At 44.0% G+C, this 20,333-nt stretch overlaps 1 protein-coding gene across 5 annotated transcripts in view; it reads right to left on the bottom strand.

Moving 5' to 3' along the window:
- Window positions 1-238: 238 nt before the first annotated feature.
- RNF170 (ring finger protein 170) overlaps window positions 239-20,333 on the bottom strand; it is a 58,275-nt gene continuing 38,180 nt past the window's right edge. For all 5 annotated transcript variants that reach the window (XM_048851639.2, XM_048851634.2, XM_048851636.2 and 2 more), the window contains 3 exons: window positions 15,122-15,195; window positions 12,427-12,531; window positions 239-7,606 (listed from right to left, as the gene is read on the bottom strand). In XM_048851639.2, coding sequence (XP_048707596.1) covers window positions 7,337-7,606; window positions 12,427-12,531; window positions 15,122-15,195 — 449 coding nt within the window. In that variant the 3' untranslated portion in view covers window positions 239-7,336. The remainder of the gene's footprint in view (window positions 7,607-12,426; window positions 12,532-15,121; window positions 15,196-20,333) is intronic.

Genomic DNA, 20,333 nt, shown 5'->3' on the forward strand with positions numbered 1-20,333 from the left:
AGACCTGGTCCACATTTCACCCAACTGCTACTGCCCTCCAAAGTTAAACAACAACAACAAAACCACCTCTAAGAGCTGAGCAAGCTCCAGCTGTCTTGCCCTAAGGAGCTGACACCTAGTCAGGACAACTCTAGAAGACTGTATTTTTAAAGAAAAGTGTCTGTAACCAAGTTTGAGGGGAGAGAACAGAACAGAGTCCAACCCACAAAACCAGTAAAAAAAATCAGCAAGGAGACCCTTGTTTTAACAGTGATTTATTATCAGTAAAAAACAGACAGCTTAGAATTGTTTTTGCTTTAGAGGCTTTTATCTTGTGTAGCATGCAGACCCTAGCCCCAAACAGCTGTTGGGAGACCTTTGGCAATATTCTTATCTCAACTTCTAGCCCCGTCCCTTGTTACCAATGACATCAATGCTGCAAGTCACAACCAACTTGGCAACAGGCAATTCTATACAGTACTTCTGATAAGGGTCACTGTGAGGCCTAAGGGTGCTGCAGGATATTTTATGGGAGCTAAGACATATTGTTTTGGCTGTTCGCCCTTGTTAAAGTTCATGGCTTATTGGAAAGCTATGAAAATCTTTCAGGGCTTGTCATTTTTTCCATTGGCGCTTTGCTGCTGTCAGTCTTTCAAATTTTTATCTATGCTACATGGGCTCAGGACTCTTTGGGAGAAAAATCCCTACGAATAATGCTAACAGTGCATCCCTTTCTTTGAGGGTGAGGGCTCTGTTCATGCTGGGGTCCTTCACAAAAAGACTCCCATCTACTGATGGGCTACTGGTGGTTCTGAATAAAGCTACATCTCGAGATGAGATGTAGACAAGTATTCCACTTAGGGGTGTGTGCCCAGTGTGTTGGAACCGGAGACTTGCCTAGCATTGCCTGTAGAGAGGTGGTGCTTGTGGTTCATGGCTGTGGCCCCTCCCCTGGTTATATGAGGTGACGGCGCCTTGACCCCCCTCAGTTCCTTTGCACTGAAAGCCCCTGAGAGGAGACTCTGATGCTGAGGGAGGGTGAGCTGTGAAATACATGTCTGCATCACATCTCAAGGAACCACAGTTACAGTCAGTAACCATTTCTTCTTCAAGTCGTGTGTATTCCATGGAGGTGACTCACGAGCAGTACCCCAATCTGGAGATGGGGCTCAGAGTCTACTGCAATACGGACTGCAGGACCATCTTCCCAAGGCCTGCATCCACCCCGGAATATGCGATAAGAGCACAATGGTCCCTAAACGTAGGTATGGATGACCACGTGGCTGCCCTGAAAATATCCAGTATGGAAATGTCCCTGAGGAACACTACTGAAGTCAGTTGAGCTCTTGTGGAGTGAGCCCGTATCTGCTGGGGAGGTGTAACCCAAGCTATCTCATAAGCAGTCGTGACACACGGTATTGCCCATCTAGAGATGGTCTGTGCCGAGACTATTGCCCCTTCATGCGGCCCATAGGACCTGAACAGGTGAGGCGAAGCATGCAAAAGGTTTAGTCTTGTTTAGAAAAAGGCTAGACATTGCCAGACATCCAGAGAGTGGAGGCACTGTTCTTCCAGGGAAGAGTGCGGTTTAGGGAAAAAACAGGTAAATACACCGCCTGATTTAGATAAACCAGAGAGATCACCTTGAATAAAAACTTTGGGTGTGGTCACAGTGTTACCTTGTCTTTGGAGAACTCAGTGTAAGGCAGCTCAGCCATTAGGGCCTGCAACTCACACACCCTTCTTGCTGAAGTGATGGCTATCAGGAACGCTGTTTTCCGAGACAGGAGAGGCAGCACATAGGATACAAGGGGCTCAAATGGAGGGCCCTTCAGAGCTGTCAGAACCGTGTTTAGGTCCCACAAGGGAACCAGTTCTCAGACCGGAGGATGTAAGGGGAGATACCCCTTCAGAAATCTCATCACCAAGGCACTGGGAAAAACTGACTTCCCTTGAATCAGGGGATGGAATGCTGATATTGCTGCCAAATGCACTCTCAGTGAACTGAGCACAAGGCCCGATTTCTGAAGATGTTGCAGGTACTCCAAGATATCCTGGATGGAAGTCTCTGTTGGTTGGGTCCCGTGGGCCAAGGATCAGATCGAGAACCTCTTCCATTTTGCCAAGCAGATCATCCTAGTGGAGGACTTCTTACTGTGGAGTAAGACTCGTTGGACGGCCTCTGAGCACCACTCTTTCCTCTTCATTTAGCCATGCAGGGAACTGATTGCAGGATGGAGGGTTTGGTTGTGGCTCTGCATGAGCAGGTTGGGATGGAGAGGAAGTGAAATGGGAGGTTGAATTGACAGAGCAAGGAGAACCAGCACTGTTTCGCAGGAGTAACAAGGATGAACTTGGCTCGATCCGCTTTGAGCTTGAGGATGACTCGTGGTATGACCGGAATAGGTAGACAGACATACAGAAGAGTTGACCACCAGGTGTAGTGGAAGGTGTTGGAGAGGGGGCGTCATCTCAAGAGCAGAATAGTTGACATTTCCCGTTCTCCCTCATCGCAGACAGGTTAATTGCAGGGATGCCCCAAGTTGCAAAGACAACCCAGAGAACACTCCCCTTCAGGGACCACTTGTGGCTCCGGGAGAAAACTCTGCTGAGATGGTCTGTGAGACGATTTTGCACGCCCAGTACACGGGCGGCTATGGGGTGATGTCTTCTTTGATACAAAATTGCCATAGGTTGATCACCTCCAGGCAGAATAACCTAGAATGCACCCCTCCTTGCTTGTTCACATAGTACATCGTGGTGGTATTGTCAGTGAGTATGTGAAACACTGAGTGCCTGGATGCAGTCTTGGAAAGCATGACAGGATGGCCTGAAGTTCCAACACATTGATATGGAGTGAGGCTTCCTGTTCCAACCACAGGCCCTGCACCCTCAACAAGTCCAGATGTGTATTCCAACCCAGAAGGGAAGTGTCAGTAACCACTGACTTGGTCGGAGAGGGCTGGGTGAAGAGGATTCCTTGGCACACACAGTGTGGGGACTCCCACTAACACAAGGAATCTAGGACTGGTGAAGAAAGGCGAACCAACCTGTCCAGAGAATTCAGGGTGGTACGCTGTTCTGAACCACATTTGAAGAGGGAAAAGGCGCAACCTAGCGAAGTGGATCACCTGCGTGCAAGCGGACATGAGGCCCAAAAGGCTCAGGCACACGCAGACTGTCATGGAGGGCTGAGATTGCAGACTGAGGCACATCTGCCTCGAAGTCGGTCATCGGGAATGCCCTCAACCTCATGGAATCTAACTGGGCCTTGGTTTTCGGAGTGGGAGCCAAGGTTGACTTTGCAGTATTTAAAATGAGTCCCAGATGGTCGAGCAAATGCAATGATATGTCGATGTGATCAAGAACTTCCTCTCCGGAGCCACCCTTCAGCAACCAGTCATCGGGGTACAGGAAGGTGTGGATTCCCTTCTTCCTGAGATATGCCAAGACCATCGCCATACATTTGGTAAGATCAGTGGGCAGAAGAGAGGCTGAACAGGAGAACCATATACTGAAAGTGGCATTCTCCTATCACAAAATGCAGAAATTTCCTGTGGCCCAGCAAGCGTCCTGAAGGTCCAGAGAAGTGAACCAGTCATTCTGAGACAGCGCGGGGAGGATTGCAGATAGAGTGACAATGCAGAATCTCATGTACTTGATGAATTTGTTGAGGCCACAAAGGTCGAGAATGGGTCTCATCCTGCCCTGGGATTTCGGAATCAGGAGGTACCAGGAGTCAAAGCCATGGCCTCAGTGTTCTTGTGGAACTTCCTCCACCATTAAGAACTGACCAGCATGGAGAGCAATGTCTTGTGAGATGGCTGCCCGAGGAGGGACAGGGAAAGGAGGTGAGAACAGGGCATGGAGGGGAACTGGATTGTGTAGCCCAATCTGATAGTAGGCAATTGAGTCCCAAGCATTGTAAAAGTGGACCAGCCTACCCCTAAAGGTACGGAGAGACAGAGGGAGTGGAGCAAAGACTCCAGCAACCGGCGGTGAGAAGGAACTGAGGGGGCTCAGGCTGGCGCCACCTTATATCGCCAGGGGAGGGGCCATTGCCACAAGCGCCGCCCCTCTACTGGGACTGCTAGGCAAAAGTCTCTGGTTCTGGTGCACTGGGCATGCACACCTAAGTGGAACACAGGTTTGCATCTAGTCAAAAGAGGAGGATTGTTGAGCATTGTTTTGTAAGTGCAATTTACGTTTACTGTGAAGAATTACAGAAGCATCCATATAGGTGCTCAGATACCGCAGCGCTGAGTGCATGAAAAATACTTATGCTTCTATATACACACATTGCCACACAACAACAGAATAATCTGAAATAAGGGCAGCATGATCCAGTCATTCCTTCCATAAATACTGATAATCGGTGGTTTGGTGAAGAATTTTCTCCTGGACAAGGAAGATATCTATGCAGGAATGCATGGATGCAAAGTAAATGAACAAATTCAGCATATTGGCCGCATCTTCTGCTCCTGAATAACCGAGTTGAGCACAGCACTCGCCTCCTTAACCATACAGAGCACTGAAAACTGTCATACTACATATTTAAAATGTCCCTGCTAAAACACATGATAGGTTTAGAATATCATCAATTGGCCTAGTTTTTACAGGTAGGATAGGCAGCCCCAATTCAGCCAAGCACTTACACACACATCCTTAAGTGCTTTGCTGAACCAAAGCCTGTATTGTTGTTATCGGCACCCAAAGGTGAGCTGAGTGCCTCTTACTCAGAAAGATGACAGGACCCTTGGACCCTGAGAGCTTAAAATTAGGCATGGCCTGGCAAGACAGAAAGGAAGGGGGAGGGGAGGAAACAGTAACATCAGTAAGATTATGCACTTACTCAGCGACAGCTTGTGCATGAGCTCACATACTAAAGAGAGTGTTTATGAACAGACTCCTCAGGTTGGCTAATTTTGCATAGGCATCATGGCAGAAGTGGGTTTAAGGAGGGCTTTGAATGAGGAGATTCAGGGAGTGCCTTGTTGATCAGAGGAGGGAGGTCATTCCAGGTGTAAAGAGCGGCAAGGGCAAAAATGTGAACACATCTGTGGAAGAAACAGATAAATGGGATATCAAGTTTAGGAAAGGACTCCCCTTACCAAAATGACCAGTTTGTACCGTTCTCTTGGGAAGTAAAGAGGAAGCTATTTGTGACCATAGGACTCATGATGGCCAAGCCCCAAAAGACGTACGAGGATAAGTTTATCAGTCCTATAATCATCTTTTCAATATTGCCACCATCTAAAGGAGCAGGTGGGACCTCTTGGAGAGCTCTGCCTACAGCAGCAATGCGCAGATCTGTGCACCTGACTCTCCATAATACCTTACTTTGTCATCTTAAATGTGCATATATCAGGCAGGATTTAAGTTCCTTGAATATCAAGCAAGATTCACATAGTATCAGCATGTTGACATTTAACTGAGGTAGCCAACAAGTTGTCATCGTACACTAGTGTTGACAAAAGTAAGGGAAAAGCTGAGGTGCTAAAGAACACTAAAGGCAGCCAAAGCCAATAGCATACACTTATTGCCATGTCTTTTTCTTTTTTAATTTTTTTGTTTTTATCTCCTCCATTTTCTCTTTTCACCCATCTCAAATAGAAGATACGTGTGAAGAAAGGTTCAACAATCCACTTAAATCATAACATGACTTTGGATATTCAAGGGCAAATTTTCAAAAACAAAAACAAAACCAAAAAAACCCAACAACCACCCCGTCTTATATTTATAAAGGCAAAACCAGTGATGTGCACTTTAAGCACTGATACAACAACACAAAACTGACAGACTCTGCAATACCCATTAACCAAAAGCATTCAATGAAAAAATACCATCATCTTCCTATATGTGTATAAGCACTGAAACTTGTATGCACATATATTTGCATGATCAGAAAATGGAGGCGATATTAATGGAGGCCGTCTCAAAATATGTCCCAACCCACATTATGTAACCATACAAAGGATTGCTTAGTCTATTAATTTTATTTTCAAGTATTCAGAAAGTTAGAATGTTTGCTATTTTGCTTCAAAAATATTTCTTTCCTCCAGCTAGGAAGTACTGAATTCCCACAGAATGGCTTGTGGATTTTGAGTTTCCTAGCAGCACTGATTTCATAAAATGAAAATATTTTCAAATCATTCTCCTTGTAGCTTGTGCTATCTGGTGTTAAAACTACCCACAAATTCCAAACATTTGGGGTAAAAAAAAAAATCTTACAGATTTTTAATTTTTCAGCAGATTTCTATGGCCCCAAGTTACGGTTTTGTTTTTGTTTTGTTTTTTTAACTTATTGATACAAACTTGTGAGAAAGAATAAAGTTACTGGATTCACCTAAATACTTTAATTACTTTATTAATTACCATCCATATTCAGGTGAAATTTTAAGTGTAAAAACTATCTTGTTATGACATACACTTTGGATTCCCACTTTCAAACAAATTGCTACTAAAAACCTACAGGTTTTTTTGCAGTGGTAAATTACTTTGATGTAGCTGCATGGATGCAAACCCCCAGTTTAAATGTGTTGCAGGGGGATATAAAGTAGGGCTTACAACAGTGCAACTTACCCGATGTTCAAATACTGTACTGCTAATGTACACAAAACCTATGTGAAAAAAGATTAATCAGTGCCAGTCACCAAAGTGTTGACTATTCGTGGTTTCTTCATCTTGGCCCTCATGGAAAGCCTTTTCCCCCCAAAACTGAAAAGTAAAATTGTTGGAAATACATATTATACATAGTGCAGTTAAAGCAACACTGAAGTGTTTTTTCTTCTCTTTGTGCAATATGAATTGTGTACAGCAGTAAAATTCACTGTGTCAACCTGTAATGCTGTCTTTGGGTTTCTTCTTGCATAGACAGATATGAAAAACTATTGTTATTTAAAAATACTTTGACCCACCACAGTGAGACATTAAGCAGTTTGATAAGCTATATATTGAAGTGTCATAATGCGCCAAGCTAATCTGAATTCTTTTTTGTTTGAAGTCCTGACATCACATAAATAGAACTTCCCTTTCACAAACTACACACGAAGAGGTGTTTTATAACTAGCATTATCTTGCATTACATACAATTGCTCATTGGGAGTAAGCAGATGTAGGTAATTTATTACATCATAAATCTAACCTCTTCAATATTTAAGCATATGTAACACAAATTAAAGATTCCAGTTAAGCATCACCACAGTTTAACCCCTCACATTTGCACAAAGTAATTTACTACAAGCTATTTAATTGCAAAAAGTAAAAGTTTATACAGGTGCTTTACTATGTCATACTGTCATGGTTCCCTTTGTTCAGCATTCCACACAAACTTCTGTATCATGATTGTTTCCACTCATTATCTATTCAGTCTCTGCGTTATTACTTCTCGGTACATGATGGAGATGTATATCAGCAGCAGAAAGATGACAAAGAAATCATCTAAAAATCCCAGAATTCCAAAGAGGGCTTCAGGAAGAAAATCCAGAGGTGAAGCCAGATAGAGCAGAGCTCCTAGCAGGCAGAGGACTATTCTGATACGGAACATCCAGAAAAGGCCCCCTACAGTAAACATCTCCCTGAAAGCATGCCGCAGTAAAGTGGGTAAATCCATAATTCTTTCCATAATCTATGAACAAACAAAATAGAAATAATTAATCTTTTGTAGCATCATACAAAATGCCAAAATAAATACTTCCTAAATGGGATTTCTTTTTTTCTTTTCTTTTTTTTTTTTTAAAGCACAACATTGATATTACCACATTCACCAGTTTTGGAATCCATTAGGTCACAAGACTGAAAGTTTCTAGACCTGGTACTTGAAACCACAGTATAATGAATTAATGAAAGATTTTAACTGCCAAGACACCTATTGGGTAAGAAACACAGGAAAACTAGCATCAAAGGAAAATTAGCATCTTAATTGACACAGAAGACAACTTATGATTCACCACGTAGCAAGAGCAAGCAGTGGAGAAACTATTCTGGATCCATTTCTTACTGATAAGTAGTAACTGATTGAGGTTATAACAACGGTAGAGAAGTTTGGAACCAATGATCATAAGTTATATTAGTTCAATACAATAAAGAAAGGGGCTTGAATTCATTATAGCAAAGAGAAGATTCACAGAATGCAGCGGTATATATTTAAGAAAAGGTAAATAAACAAAAACAGATTTCAGGAAAACAAAATGTTAATCGAGTGAGTAGGATGCAATGGAAGAAAGTATGGAAAATCTAAGAATATGGAAGAAATCTGGTTATCCCTATGAGACACCATAATCAAGCTGCAACAGATTACATTTCCTCTGAAAAAGAATAATGCAATATATAAGCTGTGGCTAAATGAGGCTTTTCAGGGGACTGTCCAAGCTTTAAGATTAGAAAACAAAATAAACCCAGCCACGGTGCCTTCTTATCTTTTATTCTGTGGCTTCATCCACATTAATTAGCCATGGTTCAGTGGGAGCCATTTTTTAATTTGAGCACTGTTTCAATAATGACTCCTTTCCCAAAGCAGACAGAGCCACAGAATAGAAGACTAAAAGGCAGTGGTTCTCAAACTTTTTTAATTGGTGACCCCTTTCGAACACCAAGCCTCTGAGTGCGACCTCCCTTAGAAATTAAAAACACATTTTTGATATTTAACACTATGTGAAATACTAAATTTAAACCCTATTGCTTAAAATGAATTTACCTTTTCTCACTGCTTTTAAATTAAGACTAAAACACATTTTTATCGAATTAAATATAAGTGGAAAAGTTATTTTTAATTAGAATTTTATTTTAATACTTGACAGCAATTAATGACCTGAAGCAGCCAAAAATCAGTGAGATGGATGATGCTGTTTATTCTTGGTGTTGTTTTAGAAAGGGTGCATCTGATGTCGCCCTTCACATTAAGTCGGTTTCGAGATTTCGTCTTTACTGTGAGAAGACTGGAGAATCCACTCTCGCATTTGTAGATAGTAGGAAATGGCAGGACGACTCTCTGGGCCATTTCAGATGCCAGTGGGTATTCACTTGCAACTGAGCACCAGAACTGGTTTGGAGGCAGCTGTGTGAATTTTGCTTTCACGCCATCATCATTGATCATGTCGACAAACTGTTCCTGTGTGTAAATATTGTCAGTAGCAACTGCTCAGCTGCCACACTGAAAGGGTTCTTCACCGGGGAATGAAGTGCTTCTGGTAGCGCTGGGAAGTAGTGTGAGAACTCTTCATGAAGGGCTCTCAAATGTTTACTGATCGCTGACTTGAGAGCGCTATCCATGTTAACTTCTTCCTCCTCGCTGAACAAGGAAGGTGTAGGAAACATGCCGTAACTGTCTGTGTCCAGCTTCCTGCACCACAGATCCAACTTTATCCGGAAGGCTTTGATTTTATTAGTCAGGTCTATTGATGTTGAACATTTTCCCTGAATTGACAGATTGAGATCATTAAAGGCTACCAAAGATATCAACTAGGTATGCCAAGCAGAGAAGCCATTTCTTGTCACTGAACATTTTGTTCAGCTCTTGTTTCTGTTTTCACAGGAAAAACTGTGCCATCTCTTCGCAAAGTATAAAAACGCGCTTTAATGTGCATCCCCTAGAAAGCCATCGGACTTGAGTGTGGACAAGCAGAACTTCATATTCACCACCCATTTCATTGCAGAGCTCTCGAAAGAGACGATTATTCAGAGCATGAGCTTTAACGTAGTTCACTGCTCGTATAACATCCACCACAGCATTAAGGCATATTAGCAATGTCTTTGCAGCGAGGACTTGACGATGGATTCCACAATGACTGACAATCCCATTAGGTGAGACGCACTTTACCTTCTGCCGAAAGCCAGACCGTGCACCCATCCTGGCTGGAGCACCACTGGTACAGATACCACAAAGATTTTTCCATTCAATGCCATTGCTTTCGAAAAAGGAGTTCACCTTATTGAAAATGGCCTGTGCTGTTGTGGTTGTTTCAAGTTGTTCACAGACTAAGAACTCATCCTTAACATCCCCGGCATTAACACACCGTACGGATGCGACCAGTTGTGCACAGCGAGTAACATCAGTGGTTTCATCAAGTTGCAGGCTGAACATACTGAAAGCAGAATTTTTAATTTCATGCACAACTTGTTTTTTGATATCTTCAGACATCTCACATAATCTGCGTTTCACAGTGTCATTAGGCAGGGAGAGGTATTCCGGTTTTTGGCAGTATCCTTGCCAACCATGAGTGCCACAGTCTCCTTGTCTGCTGGCCGAATAAGCGCCTCACCTGCTGCATGCAGCACTTGAGTAGGGGCAGCTCGTAGTGACACGGTGTAAGAGGCCTCCACAGCGGAAGACATTTGCTGTCGGAAACTTCCATCAGCACCAGGCCGGGCCGCCTTTGTTGCTGCTTCTCTGCGTTTGAAAAAAATCCACACCTCGATTTTTATGCTCAGGATGTCTAGTTTCAAGATGTTGCTGCCGTTTGCATGGTTTCATTGATTCAGCAGACAAAACTTCACAGCCAATGACACGTTGCGGCTTTTCAATCCCAGAGGTGATGATACTGGGAAAATCCAGTTTAATGGAAGACTCGAGATACTTTTATTTTTTTGCGGTTTCAGCAGTACAAGTGGCCATTATTTTCAGGAGAAAGTTTGCACTTGTGTGTCTGATTGTTAATTAATAAAGTACTCGTTCAGCTGCGAATCAAGCCCTCTAATGTTGTCTCTGTGCCAGGGCCAGCCATAGGAAAAATGGTGCCCTGGGCAAACTTCTATTTGGCGCCCTGTCTTTGGAGGTGGAGCAGCACTGGAGGTGGAGCTGGGCTGGAGGAGCTTGGGACTCTGAGGCTGGCACATGGTGCTGATGGTGGCTCACAACCAAGCACCTGGCTGAAGGCCACACAGCGGGTGGCGGGGTTCGGGGCTGACAGGCAGGGCTGTGTGTGGCAGAGCGGGAGGGTTAACAACCTTGTGCCCGGCAGAGCTCCCGGCTGATAACCCTCAGCATGGCTAGGGCTTTGCCCGACAACCCCAGTACAGGGGTTGGGGCTCACAGCATCCTGGATGCCCCAGCTCAGGGCTCACAGCTCCTCTCCTGGTTGGGGTCAGGACTCGCAACCTCACATGGCGGTTGGACCCGGGGATTGCAGCCCTGTGCCTGCCTGGAGCTCACAGCCCTGCTCCTGGCCAGGGTTGGGGTCTGGGATCACAGCCCCATGGGGGGTCGGAGTCGGGGCTCGCAGCCACGCTTCCCTGTCAGGGTCGGGGCTCGCAGCCAGGGTGCAGGGATCGGGGCTCTCAACTTGTAGCTGCGCACTGGGGTCAGGGCTCGCGACCCCCCACATAACCAGGTTGCTACCCCCCGAGGGGTCGCGACCCCCAGTTTGAGAACCAGTGCTAAAAGGAGACATGGACTGAGCTTAAAAAAACACTTTAGACAGTAAGGGTAGTCTTGTGATTAAGGCAATTGACTGTGTTCAACATCCACAGGCAGGATGTCTAGGTTCAATTCCTGGGTCCGCCACAGACTTCCTATGTGACCATGGGCAAGTTGCTGAGGGCCGAATCCAAAACCCACTGAAGTTAATGGGAGTCTCTTAATTTCAATGACCTTTGGACCAGGCTTTCAATCTCTTTACCTGTAAAATGGGGATAATACTTCCTTTCTCTCATATTGTCTGTGTCGTCTATTTAGATTGTAAACTATTTGGGGTAGGGTCCCTAGGAAGAAACTGATGAGATATGTGCAGGCAGAACCCCACTGAAATCACTGGTATCTACCTGGACACATCTCATTTGTAGGATCAGGGTCTGCGTGTACGAACTGTGCCTAGCAAATGTGACAACAGTAGCTTGCAAGGTGTACATTCTAAAGTTCTTACCACTCTAATTATGACACCCAGTTATAGAAATAACACTCAGAGATAAGTTTAGAGAACAAAATAGAGAAGGCACACAACTCATTAGGAAATCAAGGAAGCACAGAACTCAAAATACAGTTACAAAAGAAAGGGAGCTATATCAATACAGAAGAAAGCAAAGCTAAATTCTCCTGATCAATTCTGGGTCTTTATAAACTGGGAACAAAAAGGGAAATATTTTTCTTTACAGAAAGAAGATATTTTTCTTTTCCACATATTTCTTTACTTGTTAATTATGAATAATTTAGGCCCTGAATCAGGAAAGCACGTAAGTACACGTTTAACCAGACTTCCTGAATAAAGGATGCTCTTCTGAATCAGGGCTTTAGTAAGTACTATGTTATTACAACAGAAATGCAAGGTTATACGAGTAGTTAAAAATAAATGTTTCTATGCTTAACCTGCAGAAACTTGTATTTACTAAACAAAACCTGTGTAGTTCCCATGAATTATGAACAGAAAATAAACACCTGGAAGAAAATCACACATTATAAAACAGTGTCAGTCTTTCACTGGTTATTGACCCGCCCCCCTCCCCCACCTTACTTACAGATCTGGGCTGTCCTGAGAATCTCCGGTTGTAATCATTGACATCCTGAAGCACTTGTGCTGCATCCTGCTGATCTTCACTGAAGCGTGGTAAAAGCAATGTTACCTGTGCACAACAGCAAGAAGCCACTTCATGCCTGGCACTTCTCATGAATATGAAATTGCAAATTCATAAAAGAAACAGGAATAATTCAGTGCTAAACCTCATACTTTAAGTACAATTCATTACTGTAGACCAACCTTGGTACAACTTTAGATATATGTTGCCTTGCTTCTAAGTATTAACCTAAAAATAACAAGTGTTTAATACTTGCACTGTATTTACTTAGATACAGCTCCCAAGTCTTAAAGAATTAACATTTTAAGATACTATAAAAAGGATATAGAAAGCTATTTTCAAGAATATTTACTAAGGACAAAGTACAAGAACCCAGTCTCTGAAGTAGATCAAGGGTAAAGTTTTCAAAAGTGCATAAGTGAGTTAGGAACTCAAATCCCATTTTCAGAGGTGACTTAGGCACTTAGATGCTTGGAGGTTTGAATTTTTTATCCCAAAATCAGACAAATGCTTCCGTCATCATTACTGATGATCTTGCATTGAAGCATAAAAGCAGCAAAGTTTGAGCTCATTGTATATCCACTTATAGCACAGTGGCTGAGGGCCCTTCACCATCACTGTTCCTCCAAAGTGCACCAGCCTAGGGGGAGTCCACTGCAACCTCCTCCGTGATCCTGGCTGTCATGGTAATGCTCAGAGTGAGTCTCCAGGCCTTAGCCCATTCAGGTTCCCCTTGACTGGAAAGCTGGTGGGTACAATGGGAAGCTTTGAGGATAAGGTGAGTAAATTGGAGAAAAAGTGGGCAGGACAAGAAAAAAGGATAAATCAGGGCTTTTGCAAGAGTAATGAATGGAGAATTCTCCTCCTAAAGAAAAATATAGTTTGGGGAATTAATTCTGCTACAAATATCTAAAACTACACAATATGACATACATACACATGTGTACATTTTATCTATATACAAAAAACTATTGTAATTTTAAAAATATGTGGTGATGATATTAATGTGATACACTTTATCGTAAGGTTCTGCAGTTTATCACATTGTTTGCAATTTTTCATCTTTGAAACCTTACCTTGTACTCTGCCACTAATCCATCAAGCAGTTGCAAACACCTGCCCTGCCCTCCCCTCCCCCCCTTCTTTTTTTTTTAAACAGCAGCTTGCCAAAGGACAGTTTCCTCTCTCTTCCTCTCCCTCCCAAATATGAAATCCCCCTTCCACTGCATAGGCTGAGCAACACTCAGTCCCAGATCAATGACAGGCTTAAGATGAAATAGCTCGTCACTTTCCATGGCTAGATATGGATTCTTTAGTCCATTGGAAAGAGGAGTGTACAGGGTGACACTGGCCCTTTGAGCTATAAAAGAGGATGCCTGGGGAAGAAAGAGATATGGTGAGAGAGCTCTCTGTAGGCCCACCCTAGAACAAGGGAGGAATTATCAGGGAGCCAGTGGAGGGGTTAGCCAGTGCCAGGAGGCTGAAAAGCGTGGAGACCTGGGAAGACTAGCCGGCAGACTTTCCTGAGATGAAGGGCCAGAGCCAGGAGACTGATTATGGTTCCTGGGAGAAGGCTGAAGGCAGGAGAGCAGCAAGAGGGGTTAGCTGGTTGGTGACCCCAAGTCAGAAGCAGGACTAGAGGGGTCTGAAGGCCAGTGAACAGCAGAAGGAGTTGCCTCTAAGCCAGAGAACCATAGCCAAGGGCCAGAGAGGGCTGATGGCAGGGGAGCAGCAGAAGACCTTATCTACTCTCATCTCCCGAGGCGAAGAGCTGGACCCATAGGAAGTGTGAGATGGCCAGCTTTCCAGTCAAGGGGAACCTTAATGGGCTAGGGCTTGGAGACTCACTCTGAGCATTACCATTCATTATTCCCAGTGCAGATAATCATTATGATCATCCGACATCTCATCTCATGATGCCCCATGTACCACACCACGGCACTTTCAACCATATCCGGACACTCTGTCCTCTTTTGTCCCTGGACAGCCACTCCAGCCCTTCCAGCTGGAGTGCAACCCTGCTCTTCCCAGCGGGAACCCTCACAGCCTGATTGCTGAGAGATGGTCTTTACCAGACCATCCAAAAATTGAGAGATTTTAAAAAAAGGATTAGGTTTTTGTGTTTTATTTTTTTTTTTTAAATTTGCTTTCTTGTTTTTGAGCCTTTGGAGGAAGCACTTGCCACCAAAAATATAAGTGATCATTTCAGGTTCAAAATTCAAGCTTAAATGCATATGCAGAAATGTAGGCCTCCCTGCTGGTTGCTCAGAAAGTCACTCTGCTAACCCTTTCCAATCTCTTGGTGTGTGGGTGTGGGTGACAAAAGACTTTCACCTCCCCGGACCTTATTGCTATTCTGTCTCTCTCTCTCTCCCCTCCTGGTCTCCCTCTCACTTCCCCACTCAGTCTCTTGCCCCACTCACATTTTCCCTCCACGCTCCCCACCACCAGTTCTTCTGTCCCTCACATGCCTGCCTATATCCCTCCCCTTTCCCCTAATAGAGTCTTACCATTCACAATTTCCCTCTATGCCATCCCTTACTTATTTTTAGAGGTAAGCATGAGAGTGCGTGTTTTCAGAATCCGGGCCTAAATTTGGAATCAGAACCATCGGGTCTTTGATGATATAAAGTGTTACCGTTTGTCTGCAGATTGGGCAACGGATGGCACCCAGCCACGAGCCATACCTCCAGTATGCAATAATGCACGTACCTAATGGAGGTAAATATCAAAAGCTGTAATGATTTAAATTTTACACTGTTAGACATTTTTGATTTAAAACAATTATTTCAGCAAGAACAAAATATTAGGCACCAAGAAAACCGGTAATGGATTATTAAAATATTAGGCTCAAGTACTTTAGGCATAACTGGCTGTTTTTATATAATATTAATTGCAGATAGTAAAACCAAATTTATCCAAATTCCAGATGCAATTCAGTTAATAAATTCTGATACAGTTCAATTTCAACATTAACTTCTATAGCAGGGTGGAAAAACAAATAAAAAAATTGATTTTATATTTTAAAAATAAACCCATTTAAGATTAAATTTGAAATTGACAACTCCAAACTTTTAAAAATCATTTAAAATAAACATAAAAATAATGTTAAGCAATACGTTTGCTGACACTTTTTGAAGAAAGTAAAACCACAGAACTGTGGAAGTCACTGGCTAAGCCAAGGGTGGGCAAACTGCAGCCCATGGACCAGATCCGGACTGCTAGTTATTTTAAGCCAGCCCTTGAGCTCTGCTCCAGCCGGGGAGCAGGGTCGGGGGCTGGAAGCTCCCGGAAGCCACGACAGCGCTTTAACGTGGCTGTGTAGTTGCGGCACCAAAGCTGGGAGAGACCTTTCCCAGAGCTGTAAAAAACCCACCCCCACGACGGGAGTAGCTACCAGTGCTGGTGCACTGTCTACACTGCCACTTTACGGCGCTGAAACTTGCATCGCTCAGGGGTGTGTTTTTCACACCCCGGAGTGAGAAATGTTCAGCACTGTAAAGTGGCAGTGTAGACAAGGCCTCAGTGTAAATCATAGAATCATAGAATCATAGAATATAAGGGTTGGAAGGGACCCCAGAAGGTCATCTAGTCCAACCCCCTGCTCAAAGCAGGACCAATTCCCAGTTAAATCATCCCAGCCAGGGCTTTGTCAAGCCTGACCTTAAAAACCTCCAAGGAAGGAGATTCTACCACCTCCCTAGGTAACGCATTCCAGTGTTTCACCACCCTCATAGTGAAAAAGTTTTTCCTAATATCCAATCTAAACCTCCCCCACTGCAGCTTGAGACCATTACTCCTCGTTCTGTCATCTGATACCATTGAGAACAGTCTAGAGCCATCCTCTTTGGAACCCCCTTTCAGGTAGTTGAAAACAGCTATCAAATCCCCCCTCATTCTTCTCTTCTGCAGGCTAAACAATCCCAGCTCCCTCAGCCTCTCCTCATAACTCATGTGTTCCAGACCCCTAATCATTTTTGTTGCCCTTCGCTGGACTCTCTCCAATTTATCCACATCCTTCTTGAAGTGTGGGGCCCAAAACTGGACACAGTACTCCAGATGAGGCCTCACCAATGTCGAATAGAGGGGAACGATCACGTCCCTCGATCTGCTCGCTATGCCCCTACTTATACATCCCAAAATGACATTGGCCTTCTTGGCAACAAGGGCACACTGCTGACTCATATCCAGCTTCTCGTCCACTGTCACCCCTAGGTCCTATTCCGCAGAACTGCTGCCTAGCCATTCGGTCCCTAGTCTGTAGCTGTGCATTGGGTTCTTCCGTCCTAAGTGCAGGACCCTGCACTTATCCTTATTGAACCTCATCAGATTTCTTTTGGCCCAATCCTCCAATTTGTCTAGGTCCTTCTGTATCCTATCCCTCCCCTCCAGCGTATCTACCACTCCTCCCAGTTTAGTATCATCCGCAAATTTGCTGAGAGTGCAATCCACACCATCCTCCAGATCATTTATGAAGATATTGAACAAAACCGGCCCCAGGACCGACCCTTGGGGCACTCCACTTGATACCGGCTGCCAACTAGACATGGAGCCATTGATCACTACCCGTTGAGCCCGACAATCTAGCCAGCTTTCTACCCACCTTGTAGTGCATTCTTCCAGCCCATACTTCCTTAACTTGCTGACAAGAATACTGTGGGAGACCGTGTCAAAAGCTTTGCTAAAGTCAAGAAACAATACATCCACTGCTTTCCCTTCATCCACAGAACCAGTAATCTCATCATAGAAGGCGATTAGATTAGTCAGGCATGACCTTCCCTTGGTGAATCCATGCTGGCTGTTCCTGATCACTTTCCTCTCATGCAAGTGCTTCAGGATTGATTCTTTGAGGACCTGCTCCATGATTTTTCCAGGGACTGAAGTGAGGCTGACTGGCCTGTAGTTCCCAGGATCCTCCTTCTTCCCTTTTTTAAAGATTGGCACTACATTAGCCTTTTTCCAGTCATCCGGGACTTCCCCGGTTCACCACGAGTTTTCAAAGATAATGGCCAATGGCTCTGCAATCACAGCCGCCAGTTCCTTCAGCACTCTCGGATGCAACTCGTCCGGCCCCATGGACTTGTGCACGTCCAGCTTTTCTAAAAAGTCCCTAACCACCTCTATCTCCACAGAGGGCTGGCCATCTCTTCCCCATTTTGTGATGCCCAGCGTAGCAGTCTGGGAGCTGACCTTATTAGTGAAGACAGAGGCAAAAAAAGCATTGAGTACATTAGCTTTTTCCACATCCTCTGTCACTAGTTTGCCTCCCTCATTCAGTAAGGGGCCCACACATTCCTTGGCTTTCTTCTTGTTGCCAACATACCTGAAGAAACCCTTCTTGTTACTCTTGACATCTCTGGCTAGCTGCAGCTCCAGGTGCGATTTGGCCCTCCTGATAACATTCCTACATGCCCTAGCAATATTTTTATACTCTTCCCTGGTCATATGTCCAACCTTCCACTTCTTGTAAGCTTCTTTTTTATGTTTAAGATCCGCTAAGATTTCACCATTAAGCCAAGCTGGTCGCCTGCCATATTTACTATTCTTTCGACTCATCGGGATGGTTTGTCCCTGTAACCTCAACAGGGATTCCTTGAAATACAGCCAGCTCTCCTGGACTCCTTTCCCCTTCAAGTTAGTCCCCCAGGGGATCCTGGCCATCCGTTCCCTGAGGGAGTCGAAGTCTGCTTTCCTGAAGTCCAGGGTCCGTATCGTGCTGCTTACCTTTCTTCCCTGTGTCAGGATCCTGAACTCAACCAACTCATGGTCACTGCCTCCCAGATTCCCATCCACTTTTGCTTCCCCCACTAATTCTACCCGGTGCTATGGTTAACTGAAAATCAACATGTTTTAATAGCTAACAACCAATGAAAATCAACTTTTCTTTAGGAAAATAACTAAAAAGTACAAATGCAGAACACGATTAGAATACATTATTTAAATAAAGGTTTTCAGCTTACTGATTTAAATTATGATTAAAGTGGGTGATTTAAATTGCACTGACTTAAATCAATCCATCCTGGTCAAGAGCATATATATTAACTGAGGAGTCAAAAAGCTTCTACATCATTGTAATTGGAAAATGATTAGTTTTAAAAGCCTTTACTAAGGTAAAGTTTAGCTGGGAAAACAACAGGAAATAAAAATTCAGCTTGTTACAAAACCTTAATGTTTCAAGCTTTGAAATTGCACAGGTTTTGAGGTGTCCGGAAAAATCTGAATCCTTTTAATCTTTTCCAAGTCTGCACCAACTAACTTTTCTCGATGAACAGATAATGTATAAGTTACGATAGCCCCATGGATACTAGATGAAGACAGATAAAGAATCCTTGTTTGAGAATCTCAAATGTTGGGAATCTGAAGGAGGGGAAATCAAAATGATAAACACAATGTAACAAAATAAAATTACCCCTACAGATACCTCAAGTAAGCTAAGGATGTGAATGTTGTAAGTTTTAGCATAATTCTTAAAGACTTCAATTTTTCAGTGTAAACATGTTGTCCTGGATGAGGACACCAACCAGAGTTTTGCTAGTTTTTTTTCTACACGTGTTTACAAAACTGCCACCTCAGCTCCCCCCGTTTTATTTTAAAAAATGTTTTCCGTTAATTCTGAATTAATTTTCAGTTAATTCTGAGTTAATTTTTTCCACGTTTAGAAACTTTAAGGACACAGAATCAAATATATTTGCAGATGAGTGGAAATTCTGATTTAAAAACTGGTAGCACAGAAAAAAAAAATACTTTAGAACGTAATTTTAGACACTATCTATTACCAGACACTTTCTCAAGAAGTTATACATAAAGTTCTTTGTTTTTAATAGTATTATGCTATGAAAAACTGTTTTTCTCTTCAGATCAAGTTAAGGAATTTAAGATTCTTTAGAAATGGTTACTCACCCTGTATAGTAACTGGGGTTCTTCAAGATGTGCCCCCCACGGTGCTCCACTTGAGGCGTGCTAGCACCCGCTGCACCTTTGATTGGAAGTTTCTCTTAGCAGTGTCTGACTGGCCCACGGATGCGTGCTACTCAGCCCCGTGCCCTGAGCCATTGTTACACAGCACTGGGTGGGTGAACCGCCCTCAGTTCTTTCTCTACTACCAAGCTCCACCGCAGAGAACGCCAAAGTAGAGGGGAGGGAGGGCTGGTACTGGAGCACTTGTAGGGATACAAATCTTGAAGAACCTCAGTTACCGCACACAGTGAATAATCATTTTTTCTTCTTCCAGTAGTGTCCTTACGGGTGCTCCGGGGAGGCAGATCAGTGTTGTACGTTGCTAACGCTGTTGCAGGCATCGCAAGGCAGTTTGGGAAGGGTTAAAGGTGTAAGTGTGGAATGAAAGGTTCCTTTGCAGGTTATGAGAGGCCGTACAGGGAGGATGAGAGAAGGGAATGGGTTAACTCGACGCTCCAGCTAGGTCCGAAGACAAGACACTAACTCCAGCCCAAGGCCATGGCACACGACCTACGACCTACTCTCGGCTGCCTGCCAAGGAAGACGGGAGCCTGGATTCCAACCCCGACCAGCGAGGATTCAGCTGAACAAACTGCAGGGGCTGTGAAAACTAGTGAGACAGTGAAGGCCAGCGTGGGGGAAACAACAGGGTGTTTTGGGAAAGCTGAGGAAGCCACGGAAGGCCGGTTTGGACTGGTACAAAGAGCACAGGGAACAATGGTCCCTAAACAAAATGCCCCCAAAAGACCTAAGGACTTAAAACCCTCCTGAGAGCTGAAGCAAATCAGAGATCCACAGTGGACCCTGGGCAGCCTGTGCACAGGACAGAACTCCCGTCCACCCTTCCCCCTCTTCTTCTAACGTTACACCCAGGCTTGGCCAGCCTCGGGTCG

Source organism: Caretta caretta, chromosome 5 (assembly GCF_965140235.1).
Source record: "Caretta caretta isolate rCarCar2 chromosome 5, rCarCar1.hap1, whole genome shotgun sequence".
Classification (NCBI taxonomy): Eukaryota; Metazoa; Chordata; order Testudines; family Cheloniidae; genus Caretta; species Caretta caretta.